This window comes from Lissotriton vulgaris, chromosome 10, assembly GCF_964263255.1.
Source record: "Lissotriton vulgaris chromosome 10, aLisVul1.2, whole genome shotgun sequence".
Lineage (NCBI taxonomy): Eukaryota > Metazoa > Chordata > Amphibia > Caudata > Salamandridae > Lissotriton > Lissotriton vulgaris.
The window spans coordinates 1005697876-1005719060 of NC_141698.1; the positions used below are offsets into that span (position 1 = coordinate 1005697876).

General features: G+C 44.3%; 1 protein-coding gene across 2 annotated transcripts in view; it reads right to left on the bottom strand.

The window, feature by feature from the left end:
• LOC147689145 (uncharacterized) overlaps positions 1-21185 on the bottom strand; it is a 201334-nt gene that overhangs the window by 90158 nt on the left and 89991 nt on the right. For both annotated transcript variants that reach the window (XM_086942037.1, XM_086942038.1), the window contains one exon: positions 6591-6753. In XM_086942037.1, coding sequence (XP_086798163.1) covers positions 6591-6753 — 163 coding nt within the window. The remainder of the gene's footprint in view (positions 1-6590; positions 6754-21185) is intronic.

Genomic DNA, 21185 nt, shown 5'->3' on the forward strand with positions numbered 1-21185 from the left:
ATGCTAATTTAAAGTCAGAAAAAACTGATGCCTTAAAGTATGGAATCAAATACTGTTTTGTGTATTTTGCATAAAACCTACAAAAGAGTAAAAAATGTACCACGTTTGTTTGCTACCGATGCCGCAAGGGCAGCTCAACTGCTCAAGGTTACTATTAAGTCCCATCGAGAAACAGAGTAGATATTTTACACTGCCATCTCTAAGGCGAAAAAGTAGGCTCCTTTTCCATTTCCCTATATTCTTCATGAGATATTTATGTGGCATATGATGTTGAATGCCCGATACCTCCAAAAGGGGCATATACCTGACAACCGATGGTTTAAGGCGCTCAGTGTTATATCTTTCTTTGTAGTACAAATCATACAAAGCCCCCCTAAGTGATTTTTTGCTTATACCCTCTAGTGCTAGGGGACGTAAAAATATATGTTCCAACTTTACACTGGCTAAACTTTTTCTAACCACAGCGAGCCAAGGTATAAAACCACCCTTGTCGCACTTAAGGCAATCTACGATTATCTCTCTCGTTAAAGTTGCAGCAGGGATTCTGCCATATTTTTAGCCAAAATATAGCTGGACAAGACCTGATAAAATCCTCTACATAGCATAAATTCAATTCCCTATGACATATATAAGTTGGAGATGAAATTTGGGCCCCAAGATTTTTTCTACAGAATCTATTTTCTTCTATTTGGATCCCGCTACAATTTGTATATCCCCAGACTTCCGCGCCATAAGTGGCCGTTGGGACACATTGTAATTTATAAATCTTAGTTAGGGGTAATACCACCTCTGCTTGTTTTGGCTGCCGGAGGCTGAGGATGGAATTGAACGCTTTAGAAAATTTACTTCTACTATGGGCCACATGGACTTGCCAGGATTCTGTTTCTAAGAAAACTAGGCCAAATAGGGAAAAGTGCTTGTGCATTCTAATGATTCACTGCCCGATGTTATAAAATGAATGCAATGTTTTTTCGGGCCGCAGGTCATTAAATAGGATTTCTTAAAATTAGTGCAAAGCCCCAGATCGGCCATGAAGGTCACAAACTCCTTCTTTCTGTACTTTTAACTTGTATAGTCAATAGCTTTTAAAATGGTTTACTCTATTATAAATTTTTAATTCAAGCTAGAATTATAATTTTGAAAAAGACAATGCTTCAAGATTTCAAGGTCTTACAAATGTATCCTACTTGATATTATTGTATATGTTGTTTCCTTTCTTGACATTCTGAATAAAACATTTAATATGATTCAAAAATATTGCCCTGGATTTTTTTGCCCTTCCCTCATTTGAATAGATTTTGAGGCAGACTATATTGTTAAACAAGTACTGGCAAAGCCAGTAGGTCTCGCCCTGGAAATCTGTTGGTTCCACATCCTTGATGGTGGGCTGCAGGCCTAAAGAATGTATAAACATCTTTTGAAGCAGCCAGTAACGCCAATTTGTAGGTGTTTGCATGATGCAAGCTTGCACCTTTTTTAGATATTAATCTGGTATTTGGATCATTAACTAAAAAGAAAGAAATGACTGAAAGCTTTCTTTCTTTTGAAAGTAGGAGGAACAACACTGGTGGCAAGGGTGGGTGGCAGAAGCAACATAGGAGACGAGGGGCAGAAGCAACATCGGGGTTCAGGTTGGGGAGGTGGGATTTTAATGTGCGTGTAACAGCACAGGGTTACGGTGGTGGCAGATGCATTATGGGGGCAACGGATGGAAGCAACATGGGAATTGGGGGGTATAAAATGGGTGAAAGTAAGCGATGTATGAGAAGGCAATGCAGGGGCAATGGAGGAGAAGCACATGAGAAAGCGAGAGGAGCCCAGAGCACACAATGAACTCTGTTGTAGAGAGCTTAAAAAAAAGAAAAAAGTAAAGTCTGAAAAAGTGATCAGTGGAAGGACATAGTAATGCATTGATGCTCCAGGCAAGGGACAACACAAGAGCATGAAGGAAATCCCACACAGCTACAAATAATAAGCAAGCGAATTAGAGTGACAAGGAAGCCAACCAATGGTAAGCAATGGGTGGGGTCTACGCCATTGTAAGCTAACAATATGTCTCATGCACACGTTGCCTTAAGCAAGACCTAAAACACACCTTGGCTGTAGGAGCGGGTGCTATGCTATCCCAAATGTGTGAGTACAAGCCTTATTCAGTCCTCTCCGTGAGCAGTGTCTTAATGGTGAGAACCAGGGGAGGTTTCACCTTGTTGATGGACAGGCACTGTTCACCTGACTTTGCTCTCAGCTGATTGAAAATGTGATTGACAGATAAAAAACAAACCCATGGCTAAACGGAGCAGACCAAAATCCCCACTCTTGAGGTTTTATTTTCGCTTAATGACAAATGCTCAGACTGTGTCAGATCTGAAAACATGGCTGTTAAGGTTACTGGTAACTATTATGGCTTTTCCTTCTCTTGGGGCAGATCTACAAGGAAGTGCCGCAGCACTGCAATGAAAGCCCTTTGGCCGCGCCACGCGGAGCCATTTCCGGAGCACAGGAATGCAGCATATTTACAATAGTATGTTGCATTCCTATGCTCTTGTCTGCACTGCCGCACGGACTGCAGCCAAGCGCTGGCGCGGGCACCCTTGCACCACGGTGCAAGCGTGCCAGCGTCATGGGGAGATTGTTTTTGTGCAGGAAGGGGAACCTTCCTGCACAAAAACAATCACTACGGGCATTTTCCTCTTTCAATGCGTGCTGTAGAATTCAGCATGCTTTGAAAGAGGAAAAAACGAGGAGAAATAAAACATTTCTCCTCGTTGCGCCTCCCTATGCCTCCCCGTGGGAGGCGTAGCATTGACATGCATTTCCAGATTTATGATTCCTCGTAAATCTGGAAATGTGTCTCGTTCCATGGGTGTTGCGTGGGAACACCCACAGACATACCCATGGAACGCTCCTTCCACGCAAAGTGCTGCGTATGAAGGGGCCATATTTACACGGAGAGAAAAAGTCACGCAGGGTGGCTTTTCCTCTCCTTGTAAATATGGAGCACTGAAATACGCCGCCAGTACGTCACAAGAAGTGACATACTGGTGCCGCAGGGGGGGATGTAAATCTGCCCCTAACCTTTAGGTCAAAGGTAGGATTAGAAGGGTAACATTTGATCCCTCAGAGCAGCAGACGGCATTGGGCCCCAGTCAGGATGCGTGGCTGGAGACACTGCTCCCGGATTGGTATGGCTCGAGTGCCGGAGAGTGATACTTCTGATCTGATGGTGCTAAGTTTCTTTCAGGGGGGAAAGCCTGGCATTCGCAATGGAAAGTCAGTGCTGTGTGGAATGATAATGAATGCTTGTGGAGAATTTGCCACCCTCCTTTAGACAGTGAAATTGTTTTGAAGAGATATTAGCGATTCAGCAATCATGAAACAATGTTGTAGACACCAGGCGTAGGGTGGTTACCTTTTACTGAGGTTGTGCCACGAATTTCAGTAACTTTAGCTAGGCATGGAGGGTTTAGACCCTATTATAATGCTTGGGAAGTATGTAGGAATGTATGTCGTTACTACGCATGCTTTTACAACGCATGCCTAACCACGCAGGTTTTACAACGCAAGTCGTTACAACGACTTGCGTTGGGGGGCGCTGGATAGTGAATAGTTTAATTTACTATTCCAACTCCAGTCCCCGGATAGTAGGGAAGGTTTTGGATAGTAAATTAAACTATTCCCTATCCTACAGCGCCCCCCAGTGCAAGTCGTTGTAACGACTTGCGTTGTAACGACTTGCGTGGTAAAGGTACTGCGTGGTAAAGGTTGCGTTGTAAACGCTGTTCCCCAGTATGTAGGATGAAAAAATGGAAGCTCGGCTATTTCTCACTTCCAGGATATGGTCTGCATTTCTGATGACTTATAGGTAAATTACTATAAAAGGCCAGAGAGGGCAGCGGATCGGTGCCTAGTAACATCTCCCAGTTATTCCAGCTTTCTTCTCTTCCGTTATTCATCACCTGCCATTTACAGTCCTTTACTGGTTTTAATTTTTAGCCATCTCATTTCCACTCTGTTGCTTGTCCTCAGAAACCCTTGGTCTTTATCCTCTGTTTTCTGTTTACTCTTTTGTGTGAACTAGGGGCAAGAGGTACTACCATTAGGAATACCAATTTCCTAATTGCGTTCTCTCCAAATCGCAATTAAGAAATCGGTATTCCTAATGTGTGAAACTTTTTAGAGCTTCATTAGCGATTCCTAGTGGGTCACAAATTGACCAACCTCTTGCTTATTAATGAGGAAGGTCGCAATTTGTGACCCATTAGGAATCGCAGCCATCACAGGGATGGTGGCCTGCGGAGGTCAGCAGACCACCATGTCTTTGATTGCTTTTTAATTGAGCAATATATCTATTTTGTTTAATGCAGCCCGTTTTCCTCAAAGGAAAATGGGATGCGTTTGAAAAGTAAAAATTAAACCACTGCCTCGTCTTAAAAAATATTATTATTTACATTCTCAAAGGGGAAGGGGTCCCTTTGGGACCCATATGCGAATGGGTTACCACCAGTTTTAAACTGCTGGTAAAGTATTACTATTTTACAGCCGGAATTAAGTTGCAAAGCAGTAATACGTGGCATACCAATTCGGTATTTGGAAATGGCGCCCTAAACATGCCATGATTTGCAGAATCAGCCCTGATGAAATTGATTAATTTTGTGGTGAAACACTGGAAGACAAGTGTGCACTTGATCACTTGAATTCAGAAAAATATCAAATATACAACTGTTTTCAAACACAAAATGTGCTTTATGTAACGATTTGCATATAATACTCATTTCAGAATTAGGAAATTTACAAATTCACAAATAATTTTCAATTGAGTTTTATCTGCCCCAAAATAAATAATTTCCGATAAATTGTTACTCTGCCTACACATATCTTGCGAACTTCCATAGATTTGTGCAATGCACTTATCTATATGTCCTAATTAAAGCTTTGTGTTCACTATCCTTAATATGGCAGAGAGGATGAGTTCAGGTTGCATAAATGTTGTTGTGCTGTCTCCAGCTTTGTTGTGTATCATCAGGTGTTGTAGTGCGTCATGTGAGCTTGCTGCAACGCTGGCTCATGTATACACATACCACTCCTAGCACCCAACATATAAATCCAGGCTTTTGTGAATTAAGAACTGTGTCATGCGTAAAGGCTCAGTGCCTCCGCTGTGCCTAAGTGTGCCCTGGCAGCTCTGTTGTGCCATTAGCCACGTGAGACCAGCCTGACGACAGCATGGCTGTCATTGTTATTGTTCGGTTCTCATTCTGGTAACACCAATATCTGTTCTCAGCCTGCCTTTTCAGCACTTTGGGCCTGATTCACAAAGGTAAACGTACACTTTTGTGTAAGTTTGCGAATTTTCGCAATTCACAATGAAATTTAGCGAGTAGTACCTTTAGGACTGAGTAGTCTCCACTCTTGTGCTGGAAACTCCGCACATAAAAAGACAGGCAGTCGTAAAGATACTACTCTTGAAATTGCTTGGTGACTTGCAAAAAATCATAAACTTACACAAAAGTGAAGGTTTACCTTTGTGAATCAGACCTTTTGTGCTTGGCTTGCATTAAATGGAAAACTTGTACTGGTGTCTACTTTCAGATTGCACTGGAGGATCTTCTTATTGGGGCATTTGTCACCCACCGACCCTTCCCCCATGTCATACCTGCACCAGGTAGGGTTTTCACGGTTAGAAAACCAACAACAAACATAATGGTTACATCACTTGAAATGTCTTCACCTGAGCCTTGGAATGATGATGACATGCTGCGGCATCTGGTTCAGAAGAAAGGCTCATGTGGTTTCTGACTCAGAAGGAATGTATGCAAGGCATGTCATAACACTACACTGCTTCCTCCTCAGGCAGCCGAGGTTCACCTCATAAGAGCTTCAATCCCTAAAGTAGGAACTAGAATGACTCATAAGAAACTGTAGGCTGTATTTTTGCCAAAAAGCAGTAGCTATGTCCTAAATCGGTAGGGTTGACAAACATGTTATCCTGGTGTATTGCTTGTTTGCCTGCTGGTGAGGTAGCTCACAAGTTATTTATAGGTTGCTATTCTCACATCTGTTCTATGCATCAAAGTGGGGGTGCACTTGAGCCAGGGTGTGTATTTCTCCTGGGCGGACGTGTGTGTGGATTGAGACTGTGGGGTAGTGGGGTTCCAGAGTATGCAGATATCATCACATCATTGGACAACACATAGTTCACACCGTTTCACATGTATGTAGTTTGTTTCCACTTGCTGCTATGAAGAGACTGTGAAGGTGCCATTGTCAGAGGTTCCAGAACATTAAGGAATTGGGCAGTTTGTGAGTTGGGGTAGGAGGTACAGAGACATTTCTACGCCTGCTGAGTCTCCCCTAGTTATTTTGGCTGATTGCTTTATCTTGTTGCATCTTATATTAGTTTCTTCTTCTAATTGAATATCTTGGTCTGTTTGCAAGGAATAGTTCAAGAATGGCCACACAAACAAGGTTGCAATGCCCATGATTATGGCGACTTGTCAGAGCGTAGTGGGCTAAGAGAGCTGGCTAGCAGAGGTGAGGATAAGACAGCACACTAGCCTCATGGCTCTGACAATAGAGTGGAAGGCACTCACCTCTTTGTTGATTCTTCGGAGCTCTGTGTTCTTGTTCAGTAGCAGCAGCTTCTCCTCATCCGAGGAAGTTACCGACATGCTCTCGGAAATGACGGTCACGTTCTCCTCTGAGTCGTTCCTTTCGAACAGGGCAGGATCGAGGTGTGCTGCTGAAGATGGCTCACTAGAATAAAGTGGGAAGAGAAGAAAGTCAATGAGTAAAAGGAATGAAGCCCAGCCTCTCCTCTGCATTTACAGCGACCTCCGCTCGTCTGGGTCTCCCTTCCAACAGCACTTCATACAACTAAAGATTGGTTCCCGTGCTATGCATGGGGAGCACTAGTACATTTAATCTACACATACTGTAACCAGACCCTAATTCAAACACGCCTGATTCTAGTGTAGTCCAAAGAGATCTGTAGGAATTTGCCAGAGACCCTGAAGGTAATAACAGGGGAAAAGTAATTAGGCATCTTAGAGTAAATTTTTTCTGTAGTTTCTACTTTGTGTCTATCACCAACCACCTCAGCAGCAAACAGGAGGCTGATGAGTGACAAATAGTGGGGGAATGGGTTAGACTTTAGATGACATTAGGGATCAAAGGGGGTGTGAAGTCACTTCCATTACCCTTCACATTTTGGTGAATCAGCCTCTACGGTGTAAAACCCATGCAGCCTGGAAGCAAGTCTACAATCTCCTCTAGTCTGTCAAATCGGTCTAATCTCAGAGCATCGCTTGTGGAAATGCAGCAGTTGTGCTCATAAGAACTGACAAAGTTAGTAGGTCTGTCATGTAATTGCAAGTGACTCTTCATTTATGATCAGTGTTGATGTGGTGGGGGTCAGTGCTTGAATGCAAGAATAAGTGATTGGGTGAATGAAAGGATGCACAAGCGAAACATGGATGAGTGATTGAGTACATGAGTGCATGAATGGAGCATCCACTCCTTGACTCGTTGATGCATTCACCCACTCACAGATCACAATATCACACACAAACACCAATTCACCAATCAATAAAGAGGCAAAATAATACAGCTAATCGCCAATACCATAACGGTGGGAGAGAAATGCTACTATGAGAAAATCTGATAGAAACTCTCAAAGCAAGAGGTAGAGGGGGCTAACCCAAACAAGCAGTTATGGTAAACCCGGTTCCCTGTGGAATACCGGATAATCCCATTAACTTCATATTTGTCCAGACAAGCAGATGGTAGAAAGGGGCAGACTCACTCTCTGTATATTATTTACGTCAAGCAGACCCTAAAATGCTGCCATTACTCTGAACTTGACTCATTCACTCGGTGCATCGGTGAACACATCTGGGAAGTTCTGTAAATTGACCAGTGGGTCCATTTTACCAGACTAAAAGGCGAAGCAGACATAGCATCACACCTCTTCCAACCTACAATGCCATTGCAGGTTTAGAATTGCATGCCCTTTGCCCCCACTGAAGGGTAGTCACCTTTCTCTTAAAAAATCTTTCTGAAAAATCCAGGCTGCAAGCATATTGATCCACAGTCACTGATAATAGACAAAAACACCAGCTACTCAACTTTGAAGTGGTTACTCTCATAATCCCTTTATAGCAGACTCAGATTAAATAAATCACATGGATTGAAGAGCAGTCTAGGTGATTTTGGGGTGTCCCTTGTGTTTCTCAACTTGAATCTACACACATTGCACACATTTTGGTGATAGAGTTATATCAGTATGGTGGCAGCGACCATACAAATTGTTTGTGAGTACTGATAAAGTTCTGGTTTCAAGGGTGTTAATGGGTATGTTGGTCAAACATATTCCCCTTCTTGGCAGCAGATTTTACCCAATTGAAAGGTTCAGGTGTTGGCATATATTTCCAGAGATCACAACTGGGGCAATAGTCACATTAATGCATTTTTGAACATCTAAAGGGAAATAGGGTCACATAAAATATTTTAGATATGAGCACTCTGTAAAATGGCCCTTTTTGGGTTACATCTTGTTTAATGGGCAAACCACAGCATGACAGTTAAAATCTACAGCTGAAATCACAAAGTCATGTCTTCAATAAAATCTTAGGAAACTTGGCAATAGCCCTGCACTCCCCTGTCTTGAAAAAAATGGAAATTGAGATTGGGGATGAGGAGGGGAATGTGAGCAACTAGTAAGTACAGCACAATATTCTTCACATGGAACATCATTGCTCGCCCAAAACTCCATCCTTCAATGGTGCTGTTTAACACATCAGTTCAGCAATACCCGGATGAGTCAAGCCGCAGAACTCCCAGAGTGTTCCCCTTCTTGCAGAGATGCCACCTGGCTGCCCAGGAATTTGAGGAGTTGAGTGAGGCTGTTAATACTAGGGTTTTACATCCACAAACAACCTTGAGCTGGGCACGAAACCAGTTTGAAGCTTTACAGTTTAAAGCCCTGTCTTCTCTTTTTTTTTTATATGGAGTGGTTCTTTCCTCCACATGTGTGTGCCCCTGTTAAAGCCTTTGCTTCTCTCTAGTAGGTGCACTTTTCTACATCTCTGCAGAGTAACCTTTCTAAACCTTTATTTTCCATGCCAATGAGGTTCTGAAGTAACATATACTAAAGTTTCTGAATGCTTCCAATAAAGGATTGTGCTCAGCATGTGTTGCACATGGGTTCTGATGAGTGCCTTCACCAGCTCCATATAAATGCTATGAGGATAAATGTTTATGGTCTACATTTTCTTCACTTTGATAACATTCAAGATTATTTATTTATTTATTTATTTAGTGTATTTATAGAGCGCAAACCTGTCACCCAAAGGGCATCCTGGCGCTTTGATCAAGAACCATAGACTTTAACAGCTCAGGCCATTTATGGAAACAGGTAGGTTTTTAACGCTTTTCTAAAAGGAAGGTAGTCCTTATTGTTTCTCAAAGAGAGTGGCAGGGAGTTCCAAAGTTTGGCCGCTGCGACACTAAAGGAGCGGCCACCCATCCTCACTCTGTGAAACCTCGGAACTACAAGAAGATGCGCCGAAGAAGAACGGAGGGGCCGCGAAGCAGAATACCATGCAAACATCTTTTGCAAAGGAATGGGGCCCTGTTGGTGAACAGCTTTAAACACAAGACACGCAGCTTTGTATTGTACCCGCAAATAAACCGAGAGCCAGTGTAGGTCTCTTAATGCAAGAGTAGAGGAGCTGGACCTAGGGCGGGAGAGAGCCAGCTTGGCGGCCATGTTTTGCACCCGCTGTAGCTTACCGGTCAGATTTTTTGGGGCCTCCAAAAGAAGCCCATTGCAGTAGTCGAGGCGACTTAATATGGTCCCACGAACTACTTCCAGCCTAGCTTGAGCGGGGAGAAGGGGCAAAACCTTGCGCCGCATGCGCAGCAGCATCATACCGCACAGCAGTGTGCTCCCTGATTAACCTCTCCCTAACCTCTGGCCTGGTCCCTGCCAAATGGAAGCAAGCGGTGGTTTCCCCGATCCTAAAAAAACCATCTTTGGATCCATCGAGACCTGAAAACTACCGCCCTATATCTCTGCTCCCTTGGCCGGCCAAGGTTATGGAGGCCCATGTAAATCGGGCCCTCACGGAGCATATGACCCTTGTGAATGTCCTGGATCCCACACAGAATGGGTTTCGTGCTGGCCACAGCACCGAGACGGCCCTTCTGGCAATGGTTGAGCATTTGCGAAGTGTGCTCGATGCAGGTCAAACGGCAGCGCTTATTTTACTAGACCTGAGCGCTGCCTTTGACACTGTCTCCCATCGCATCTTGCTACACCGCCTGCAGGACATTGGCATTTGTGGTTCAGCTCTGCAGTGGTTCCGCTCCTTCCTTAGTGATCGCTCCTTCTGCGTTGCCACCCCTCCTTTTCAGTCCAAGTACCATCCTTTGGACCTGGGGGTCCCTCAGGGCTCCTCGCTGAGTCCCACGCTTTTTAATCTATACGTGCAGCCGCTGGCTGAGGTCGTCAGGCAATGGGGCCTTACTATGGTCTCCTATGCTGACGACACTCAGTTGGCGGTTACGATCAGCGGGGATGCCAAGCAGGATGCCCTCAGGTTCCGAAGTGGACTGAGAGAGGTGGCCAGCTGGATGAATAACAACTGTCTCCAGCTGAACGCGTCAAAAACAGAGGTGATGATCGTTGGAAGGGAAGCGGACCACTGGGGGGACGAATGGTGGCCTCCAGAGCTGGGATCAGCGCCAGCCCCTGTCCTGGAACTCAGGAATCTCGGAGTATGGCTTGACCACACGCTAAGCTTTGTGACTCATACAAAGAGAGTGGCGGCCTGCTGTTTTGGAGTACTACGCGGGCTAAGACCCCTGCTGCGATTCTTCGATGCTCCTACAAGACAGCTGGTCATTCAAGCAATGATCATCTCGCGGTTGGATTACGCCAGTTCTCTCCTTTTAGGAGCGAACCAAGCCGAGATTCTCCGTTTACAACGAGTCCAGAACGCGGCGGCTAGGGCGGTGGTTGGTCTGCCTCGAACCTGCCCTACCTCCAACACCCTGCGGTCCTTGCACTGGCTCCCGATATGCAAGCGTATCCAATTCAAGGCTCTCTGCCTGGTTTTTAAAATTCTGAGAGAGTTGGCACCCGGAATACTGAATACACTGATCTCTCCCTATGTTCCTACCCGCTCATTACGATCCCTTGGACAATCCTTAGTGGTCGTCCCCCGCTTCAGACTTAGTCGGATGGGGGGTCGCTCCTTCCGCGTGAAAGCCGCAACCCTCTGGAATGCGCTCCCCTTGGAAATCCGCCTTTCGAATGACCTAATGTCTTTCCGTAGGGCCCTGAAAACCTTCCTGTTTTAATTGTTTCTAGCTTTTACTATTTGCTTTTTGTTACTGGACCTAGTGTTGTGTTGTGTTTACCTTTCCCTGCGCCAGGACGCTCCTTCGCTGGAGCAGCTGTGCGCATTAAAATGCAACTAACAAAACATAACATAACATAACATACACGTAGAAGTGGTTTTATTGACGTGTATGTCAAGCTTTAGGTTAGGGCCAAAAATCACCCCCAAATTACGGGCTGATTCTGCCGCCAGTACTGGCTCAAGGAAGGTACTAGGCCAAAAGTTCTCTGGGAGTGCCCGCGGAATCCGGTCGATAGAACAATGGAGTACCTCCGTCTTGGAGCTATTAAATTGTAGGGAATTAGCTCGTAACCAGTCCGCTGTGGCTGCCATGCAGCGATGGAAAGTATCCAGCGAGACCGCATTATTCCCTTCCAGAGAAAAGACCAGCTGGGTGTCATCGGCATAATTAAATGCCGAGACACCGAAAGATTTTATTAGCTGGACTAAGGGACGGAGGTACAAGTTAAAAAGTATAGGGCTGATGGCCGAGCCCTGTGGGACCCCCTGTCCTACACTCCTTGGCTCAGAGCTAAATGGTGGAAGTGAAACCAACTGTTGCCTGCCACCAAGATAGGATGTCAGCCAGTCTCTTGCCCCCTCAGTGACCCCGCACTCCTCCAGTCTCCTGACAAGGGTCCGATGGCAGACCGAGTCGAACGCGGCCGACATGTCGAGCAGCACTAAAAAGGCTGCCCGACCACTGTCGACACGCGAACGAAGATTGTCCAACACGGTCACCAGCGCGGACTCCGTCCCGTGTCCGGGGCGGAAGCCAAACTGGTCCTCATCGAACCAGCCGATGTTCTCCAGGAAACCTGAGAGTGAACGAGTCACCCATTTTTCCAGAATCTTAATCGGAAAAGGGAGCAAGGAAATAGGCCTGTAGTTGGAAAGACAGGCCGGGTCCAAAGTAGGCTTTTTAAGCAGAGGTGACACTACTGCTAATTTCCAGCATTCTGGCACCGATGCCGACTCCAGAGATTGGAGACAGATCGAGAACAAAGGCAAGAAAAGATCTGTGTGGAAAGCCTTCCAGAATTTGGGGGGCAGTGGGTCGAGCGGGGACCCCGAGGACACCGTATGTGCCACCTTACAGAATTCCTCGAAGGAAGGGGAAGGAAAAAACCTTAGTTGGGGTCGACTGGAGGGGATAACCGGAGCTCCCAAACAAAGGTCAGGGGCATTGAGCTGGGGTCGACTGGATGGGCTGCCCGGAGCTCCCAGACCCAGGTCATCACCACCTGTCTGGGGTCGACTGGGCAGACCCACCGGAGCTCCCGCGCCCAGGGCTCCCAATGTGCAAACAGAGCCAGTCGGCTCTGTTTGCACATTGGGATCCCTGAGTCATGTCGGAATGTTCTGTGAGGTCTAAAATCTGACCTGCTCTGCCTGTTTGCTTCACTTTTGCTGACTTTACACACCTGTTGGTAATCTGGCCCAAGATCTGGGTAAGGTTAGGGCTAGGTGTGGGATAGGCCCAAGTTAAGCTCTAGGGTCAAGGTTTAAGAGAGATAAGGGTTCTGTTGGGGTAGGATTTGAAGTTGGATTAAACCTTAGTTTAAGGGGTGGAGTTTGGGCCAGTATTATGTTTTTGGGTATTTCTGAAAAGATAATTTAGGAAACTACACACAAATACATTTTCAAAAGAAGAGTGGAGTAACAATGCCCTTTTCAGTCTTTAGACCTCAACTGCCTTTGCTATGTACCGGTCGCAAAAGCTGCCTTTCCTCTTTCAAGTGATTTTTATAAACATAATTCTCTGAAATGTACTGACTGGAAAGAAATGACATAATACTGAAAATGACACTTCTTCCTTGGTACAAAGTTGCACTTTCACACCACAATCTCACAAAAAACCAAACCCAAACCTGGAGGGATGGTAAACTAAGGTTGAATGTAAAATATGCATATGTCTTGCATTTCTCTGTTCCACACAATGCAATGTCATGAATGTTGAATCTCAGTTTCACTGCAGTTTTAGCCTATGACTGTGTTCATGTCTGCATGTTCTGAAATGTTCCACAACACTACAGGAAATCTGGGCTTCAGCCTGGTGAACCTCTGGTAGCTATCTATGCCATAAGGTATATGGTTATAGAAAGGTCACATGTACATCCCTCTTATTTGTTTTGTTATTAAAGAGTTGAGCATAGCGCAGACCAGAATCTTTAGAGTATCACTATACTTTACAAAAGAGATTAAGAAGTAGCTAACATAATGCAGGTTCAGACAGGGGAAGGTCATAATAAAGAGTGGTAATACCAAGATGGGTTTGTATAATGATAGTGCTGTTGGTGGTGGAAGAAATTCGGATTTTAAGGGGTTAAGTTTCAGCTTAAAATGTGTGGTCCAGGCTGGATCTTGTTGATTTCAGAGAGAATCTCCACATCACTGGGTGGACATTTTTAGGTCCAGTTCAGGGTCATCTGCATAGAATTGCTAATTGACGTTTCAGTATCTTTGCAAGGAAGCGAATATTAGTTAGAGGGCAGAAGTTGGTAGGATCTTCAGGATCTATACCCTGCTTTTTAGGTCTCGGCCTGCGTAGGCTGCGCTTGTGCAGTCTCGCTGTCGAGATTTTATGTCTTCTAGTACGGAGGTAAACGAGCCAGCTCTTCTCCATTGGCTGGCTTCCTAAACGGCGGCCAGCCATTGGAGAAGAGCTGTGTCACTCACTTTAAGCCCCGTCCGTTTCGGATTGAGGGGCATGTTTTTTGCTGTCCTTTCTCTCCGTGACGTCTTCAGTCACTCAACAAAAAACACGCCCCGCAGTCTGAAAAGGACGGGGCTTATCTGCAGCTGCTGCCACCATTTTGCTTGTTTAATCACTGTGATTTGCCACAATCATCCTCTGATGCAGCCTCAGCTCCTTCGCGTCTGCCGTAAGAGACACAAGCTGACAAACACTTCCGTCGCCAAAAGCCCCGGCCTACCTATGTGTGCGAGACGCCATCGTTTGCGCGCCACAGCTTCCCTCGACGAGCGTGTATCTGCGTAATTGCGGGCCTGCGGCTGTCCTCCCTCCAAACTAATGATACGGGTAGGTTTTACACAGTGAATTTACTGGCAAACGCGAGATTGGGTAGTCGTTTTGTGCCAGGAGATCCAGAATTTCGTCTGCGTGGTGGCTGTGCGTGTGTTTGTGTGTGCCGGGGCCCAGTGGTTGCGGCTGCCCCCTGGCTCCGCTCGCCTGGGAATGGGAGCCGTGTGAGCAGGAGAAAAGAAAAGCCGTTGCCGAACTTGGAACGTTTTAACCACGGGTCTCTCTGTTTGTCCCTTCTGCAGCCCTCGCCGTCATTTAATCATGCCTAAGAAAAACAGTCTCCCTTACGAGGAAGTATTCCACGCCGTTACGGATGTAGTGGTAGCGATCTCTAGAGACTTTCCCTCCCCAATGACCTGGAGAGCGGCTCAGGTAGGTACCTCCGGAGCAGTGGGGGTAAGTATGAGCCGGTTAAAATAAAACTTCCTTCATCTGGGGCTGGCAAGGGGTGGGTGGTGGTGTAGGGCCAGGGGCGAAGGGGAATCCATGACTTAGGCCCATAGACCGCACTTTACAAAGGGTAAATGGACGAAGCTCCATTCTACTTCTGAACATCTGGGGCGTCCTTGAGGAAACTGCTGTAGCTGCTGGCGGGACCCTTACACCGCAGGCATTCCCGACTCCACACAGTGTGCAACCAGCGCTACCAGGCGCCAGGAATGAACAGTGCAGTTGAAAATTGACGCTGTGTGCAGTTCAGGACGGGCTCAGAAACGCCCGCCCATGGTTGACCAAGGTGAAGGATAGCAGGAGCAAGGCTTCCTCATCTAGGGCACAATTGTAGAGTGTACATACAAAAATCTCAGCCCATGGAGATTATTAAACCAAAGAGACGTTATTGCCAAAACAATGCCAATATAAACCAATCAGATATCTACTGTGTTGGCGGCAACATTGCTTCCCCTATGCACGCCTTGCAGGTTGCACACTGAGTAATCGTGGGTTTCTCTTTTTGCAACTCCAGCTCTGCCGGTACATTAGTGACATTATCCACACGCTCCAATTCAGTACATTTTAAACACGTTTTTGACCAATGTGAATGCTGCTCCTCTCAGCCTCATATAGTCCCCCCCCCCCATATTATCTTAATTGGTCAAGTACGCTGTTACCACTTTACATAACACTGTATAAACCCTAAAATGACGACTGCAGGAGCGACCCCTTTTGGGAGACTAGCTGCGTCTGTAACTCGGTCACTCTAGTCGCCATTCTTCCCATCTTGGTAAAGTAAATAATTGGGTCTACACATACAGCACAAGGTATAATTTCTCTGTTTCATTCTTACCCTTGATTTCTAGAGTTATTAATCAAATCTTACTTCACTGGAATTGTTTGTTTTGTTTAAACATGGCTGGGTGAATCAGCTGCCTGTATACTGGCGCCAGTGAAATGGGAAATCACACGCTGCAAGGTATGTATTTTTATGGTTTTAATTGCGTTCATTTTGAGACTCAATTACATGGTATAGCTTATTTTCTAAAGCCAGTGTGTGTGACGGATGCACTGAACAATGGTGTTATGTATTCTTGGAATAGTGCAGAAAGCTTCTGATTCTTAGTAAAAATAGACTTTTAAATCCTACATAAGCTGAGAACATTCTGTTACATTTGTTCTCTCCTCCCATTTTGGAATATTTCCAATGCTACGTTTGAACATTGTTTTTATTGAGTATGACGTTAACCAGTACGTTGTACTGAAATATGTATCACATATTTACTTAGAGGTTTTCAGCCAGTCCTCCTGTTCATTTAGTCAACCATTCACGTTTCTTCCAGCTACTGAAGTATTGGGGCAGTAAGTCAGCCAACTTCAGCCATTGGCTAACTTCACTGTGAGCTACGTTAATCTCCCCTTCACAAGTTCACACCATTTTCAGGTAGCATATCCACACCTCAAAAGTTCTCTTCAGTGACAGGGACTGCTATTCCAATGTGTGCTTATTGGGTACAAAACATTTTTGCTCTTAGCCAATGCAAGAACCATGACCAAACCTAAATTGGCAGCCTACACAAGAACTATTGGCTTTCCCAATGCTTGACTTTAACGTTCTTTTAAACAAACTGCTTCTTACTTTGAATTAGGTTGAGTCTGATTTTCTATATGACTTAGCCAGCGTATTACATTGCAAACTGTTTGCTGCTCCTTTAACTCAAATTACCAATTTAAAAATAAAAATGTCAGTTTTGGTCTATTTTTGTGGCGTTGCTCTTATTGGCTTGTCTTCTGACAGTTTATTGGGGTGCGTACTTCTGAATGCCTCCTGCATTTCATTCACTATAGTACTCAACCTCAAGGGTTTATCCTTAAAACATATATTGTGTGCATGTACAACTTCTCCCGTCTAGGCAGAGTTGAAATGAGCTGTAAATTGTTGAAGATCAGTATATTATTCGGGTTTTCTTTCAATGCAAGAGTAGATCTTGCTGTCCAATAACCTGTTAATCCTTGATTCTTTATGATTAATTCTTTCCCAAGAAGCTGCATCAATTTATTTATTTTATTTTTAGTTTGCAAGGTGATGGCCTTTTGACCTTTTTGCAGTAGTCTAGTAGCTATTTCTAGTATAAATAGTGGTGCTGAGATCTTGCAATTTGAGGAGTAAAACAGTAATCTTTGATTCAGGGTTATAACTCGAAGTATTCACAGATGATTAGTCTTATCAGTTCATTTAATTTAAAGTTGGACAATGGTAAGAAGAATGGAACTACCGCTCGTTTTTAGGTCTCTGCTAGCGTAGGCTGCGCTTGCGCAGTCTCGCTGGCGAGATTTTATATTTTCTAGTATGGAGCTGAAACCCGCCAACTCTTCTCCATTGGCTGGCTTCATAAACGGCGGACAGCCATTGGAGAAGAGGTTTGTCTGTCAATTTAAGCCCCGTCCGTTTCGGATTGGGGGCGTGTTTTTTCGATTCTTTCTATCTGTGACGTCTTCAGTCAATCAAAAAAACACGCCACCCAGTCTGAAAAGGATGGGGCTTATCTGCAGCTGCTGCCACCATTTTGCTTGTTTTTCTATTGTCTTTGCTTTTCTCTCGCGAGAACATCTCTTCCTAATGTTCCTTTGGTCAGGCTCCTAAAGTCTCGCGCGAATACCCTTTTCCTCCTCTTTCGTTCCCTAAGCTCCAACATGGCAGTCAGCAAGAACAAGCGGCTGACTAAAGGAGGCAAGAAAGGCGCTAAAAAGAAGATGTAAGTTCCCTCCATTCATATTGTGTTGTTTGTCCGTCTTTCTTCTGCGACCCAAGAAGGCTGAGCCAGCATGCGAGTAGAGCGGATGGACAGGATGCAAGTTGGATGAGGTTTGAAGCTCGCACTCTTCCTGCTGCAGTATGGCGATTAGCGTGCGGAACAGAAGCGGTGCAGTTTTACTGTGTGCAGGGCGGCTCGGTGAACCGTCCCGGCCAGCATGCAGTGTAGACTTGTATTGCTTCTTGCGTTATTGTTCGTTTCTAATGTGGCCAGGGACTAAGCAGTAATGGTTTGCTTGCGCATTAAAAGCGCTTGAGTTTTGAGTGGCGTTAAAAAGCAGCAGAGCATGCTTCTCCTTACGGGTGCAGGGCTAATGCAAAAGAGTGTGTGTGTGTGTGGCTCTGTGTGTGTGTGTGTGTGTGTGTGTGTGGCTCTGTGTGTGTGGGGGGCTCTGTGTGTGGGGGGCTCTGTGTGTGTGTGGGGGCTCTGTGTGTGGGGGCTCTCTGTGGGTGCAAATGCAATAGGTCTCGCATTTGCGAGAGATTAAGCTATTGGCATTGTAAATGACAATGCCATTTATTTATATGTTTTAAAAACATAAACAAAAATAATATCATGATCAATGCCAATACCTCTAACTTTAACAAAGACGAGGCCATTGCATTGTAAATGCTTGTTAATATGGTCTATCACTTGGACATAATGCTTTCTTGGTCATATATAAGGTAACAAAAATGCTATGAACACTTCTTTATTATAACTTTTCAGCATTCTACAAATTAATGTACAGCACAGCTTAAAAACATAAGTAAAGTCAACATTTCTAGCTAAACACTTATAAGGTCCCAAAGGCAAGACCTATTGGCTATGCCAATGCTTGTTAGTAATGATGTGACTTGACTAACTTTCAAGGGGTCTGGAATGATTCCTCGGATCAGAGACACATTTATGATGCTTAGCCATAGTGGAGCTAGAGAGTTTTTAATATTTTTAAAGAATGAGGCAAAAGTGTGTTCCAATGGTAGGAGGATGGTTTTTATTGAAGATTATGTATGTCAGACATGTGAGGTGGATTTCTGTGAATGTGCACCAGTTGTTTACATATTTTCTGATAAGGTTATTCTGGTACTGGCATCTTTTCTGTGAGTTGCAGGGAAAGGTATGTCTTTGGAAGTGGTTATCACCAGAGGAGGTAAAGGACTTGTGGTATTCTTTTTAATGCTGAATAGGTTCTTAGGATGATTAATTGCTTGATTAGTTCTTTGGCCGTGTCCTGAGCTTTTGCACTAACTATGTGCTAATTTGTTGTTTCTTTAGCTGCCTGTCAATAGACAAGTTTATAGTTGTTTGGCTTTGCTACCAGCTTCTTTCAGTTTTATGTGGGGCTCTCCTATCTTCATTTAGTTCTTTTGAGAACCAAGAGGCTGACATTTGAGTTTTCTGTCTTTTCAATGTTTTAGGAGACAGGGGTCAGCAATCCTTGTCATAACCCACACATAGTAGTTGGTTAGTATATTTCCATCTGATAAATTCAAGAAATGTGTCTTCAGATGTATTGAGGAAATGGCCACTTGTAGGTTTCTCAGCTCTGTGGTCCATATTATTGGTCTGTGCGGTGGCCACCGATAACAGTTTTATTTTTCACTTTCATCGAGATTAGTACTAAAGAGTGATTGGACCAGTCAGTAGGGGGATGGGCAATGATGAGGTCCAGAGTGGCTCCTCTTGAGTTAGTTGACTGAGAATAATTGATGTAGATTGTTGTCAAGATACGAGGAGAGTAAAGAAACTACAGGGTCATTCTGGTCACTTCAAAGAAGATTAAAGTCACAGCGGTATGTGTTAAAGATAGAGTTGAACTCATGATGGATTCAATTAGCTGATCAGCAAACACTGCATTTCCTGGGGTGCCATATAAAGTGCAGTTTAAACAGAACAGGATCAAGCACTATGAGATTTGTTCAGAGACATTCGAATGATGGGTGGTGTACGTTGGTGAGATTTATCCAAGAGATGAAGTCTTTGAAGATGATTGCCTATCCCCCTCCTGTTCTGAGCATTCTGCTATTGTCAGGACCAGTAACTCGAGGGCCAGTTGTATGGCTTCATTAAGCTTGGTTTCCAAATGGAAAGGGATGTCTAGGCCATGTTTTATGTGCTATTTCTAGACTGTTCTTCAATAGCAATCTGCAGTTATGCAGGAGTCATTTTAGCAGTGATGGAAGCTGGATAGGACTGGGAGTAGACGAGGTTTGAGTGTCAATCAGCTTGTTGTGCTTTACGTCTTTTGCTGGGGTGGGAGGGTGTTTTCTTTCTCTCCTTCTGGTGGTAACCTTGGGGGCGCAATCTTGGGGTATTCTGAGCAGGTTCCCACTGTTATAGTCACCTAGGCGTCACCTTCAATGTCACCTCTAGAGAGATATAGTGGTGTTATCCTTTTAGAGAGAGACGGGGGTGCTATTGTTATGCTGGGCTCCTTTTTACATCAGGGGGGACTCTTGGGTGTGGGTACTGAAGGGCGACATGTTTGTATGCAAGAGTGTAAGGCGCCATGAAGGTTGGAAGTGATGTGTGATTTGGAAGTCGCACTAGACTTTATTTGGGTTCACATTCTCTTCGAAGAAGAACGCCTCAAAGCCTCTCTGACCAGCAATAGAAAGGAATGAGAAAGAAAGAGGAAGACTAACCTAGAGAGAGAGTGATGAAGGGAAAGAGGGAAAGAAAGAAAAAGAGAGAGACAATAATACAGTGAGATACAATTAGCAAGAAAGAAAGAAAAGTCTTGGTGTTTATGTCTTAAGCTTATATTAAGTCTCATTTGGAGGGAAATGTGTGAGTGTATGTTTCAACATGCATGTACATTAGGGGCACATGTGTAATACTGACACAGATAAACAGACACACACCGATTCTAAAGGGCCATAAGTAGATACTCAGCCAAATAAAATCAATTGGTAATTATCAAATATACCTTTTTAACTACCCAAATCAGGTAACGAACATCAATTCTGGGAATAAAACTAATGCCACATTAATCAGTCATTAGAAATCACTTCATCTTGACACCCTTTTCACATGCATATATGTATAATAGTTTTGTATTGTAATATACATACATATATGAATATCACCGCATTGGTGCCTTTATTGCACAACATGCCGTTGTGTAAAAACTCATTCTTCACTCAGAAATCATTCATGCTTTGAACATTTTAGCTTCTATTTTTAAATGTGTGTATCAAAGGTTATATTACGCTGAGAGGAGGTCTACCACTCTTTTACAAGGATGATGTCATCAGTGATTTCATCAGTGATGTTATTTCAGATATCATCAGTGATGTCATGAGTGATGTCACTGACCATGTCATGAGTGATATAATATGTGACGTCATCAGCAGTGCATTGCGGGCGCGCGAGTTATAGTTAGCTGAAGTAACTATAACGGGGGAATTTCATTGGTTTTATATGAGTAAAATGTCCAGTTAACTATAACATGTGTCAAACCTATGGTTTTTTCAGTGAATTTCATAGGTTTTGTAAATGCTACTT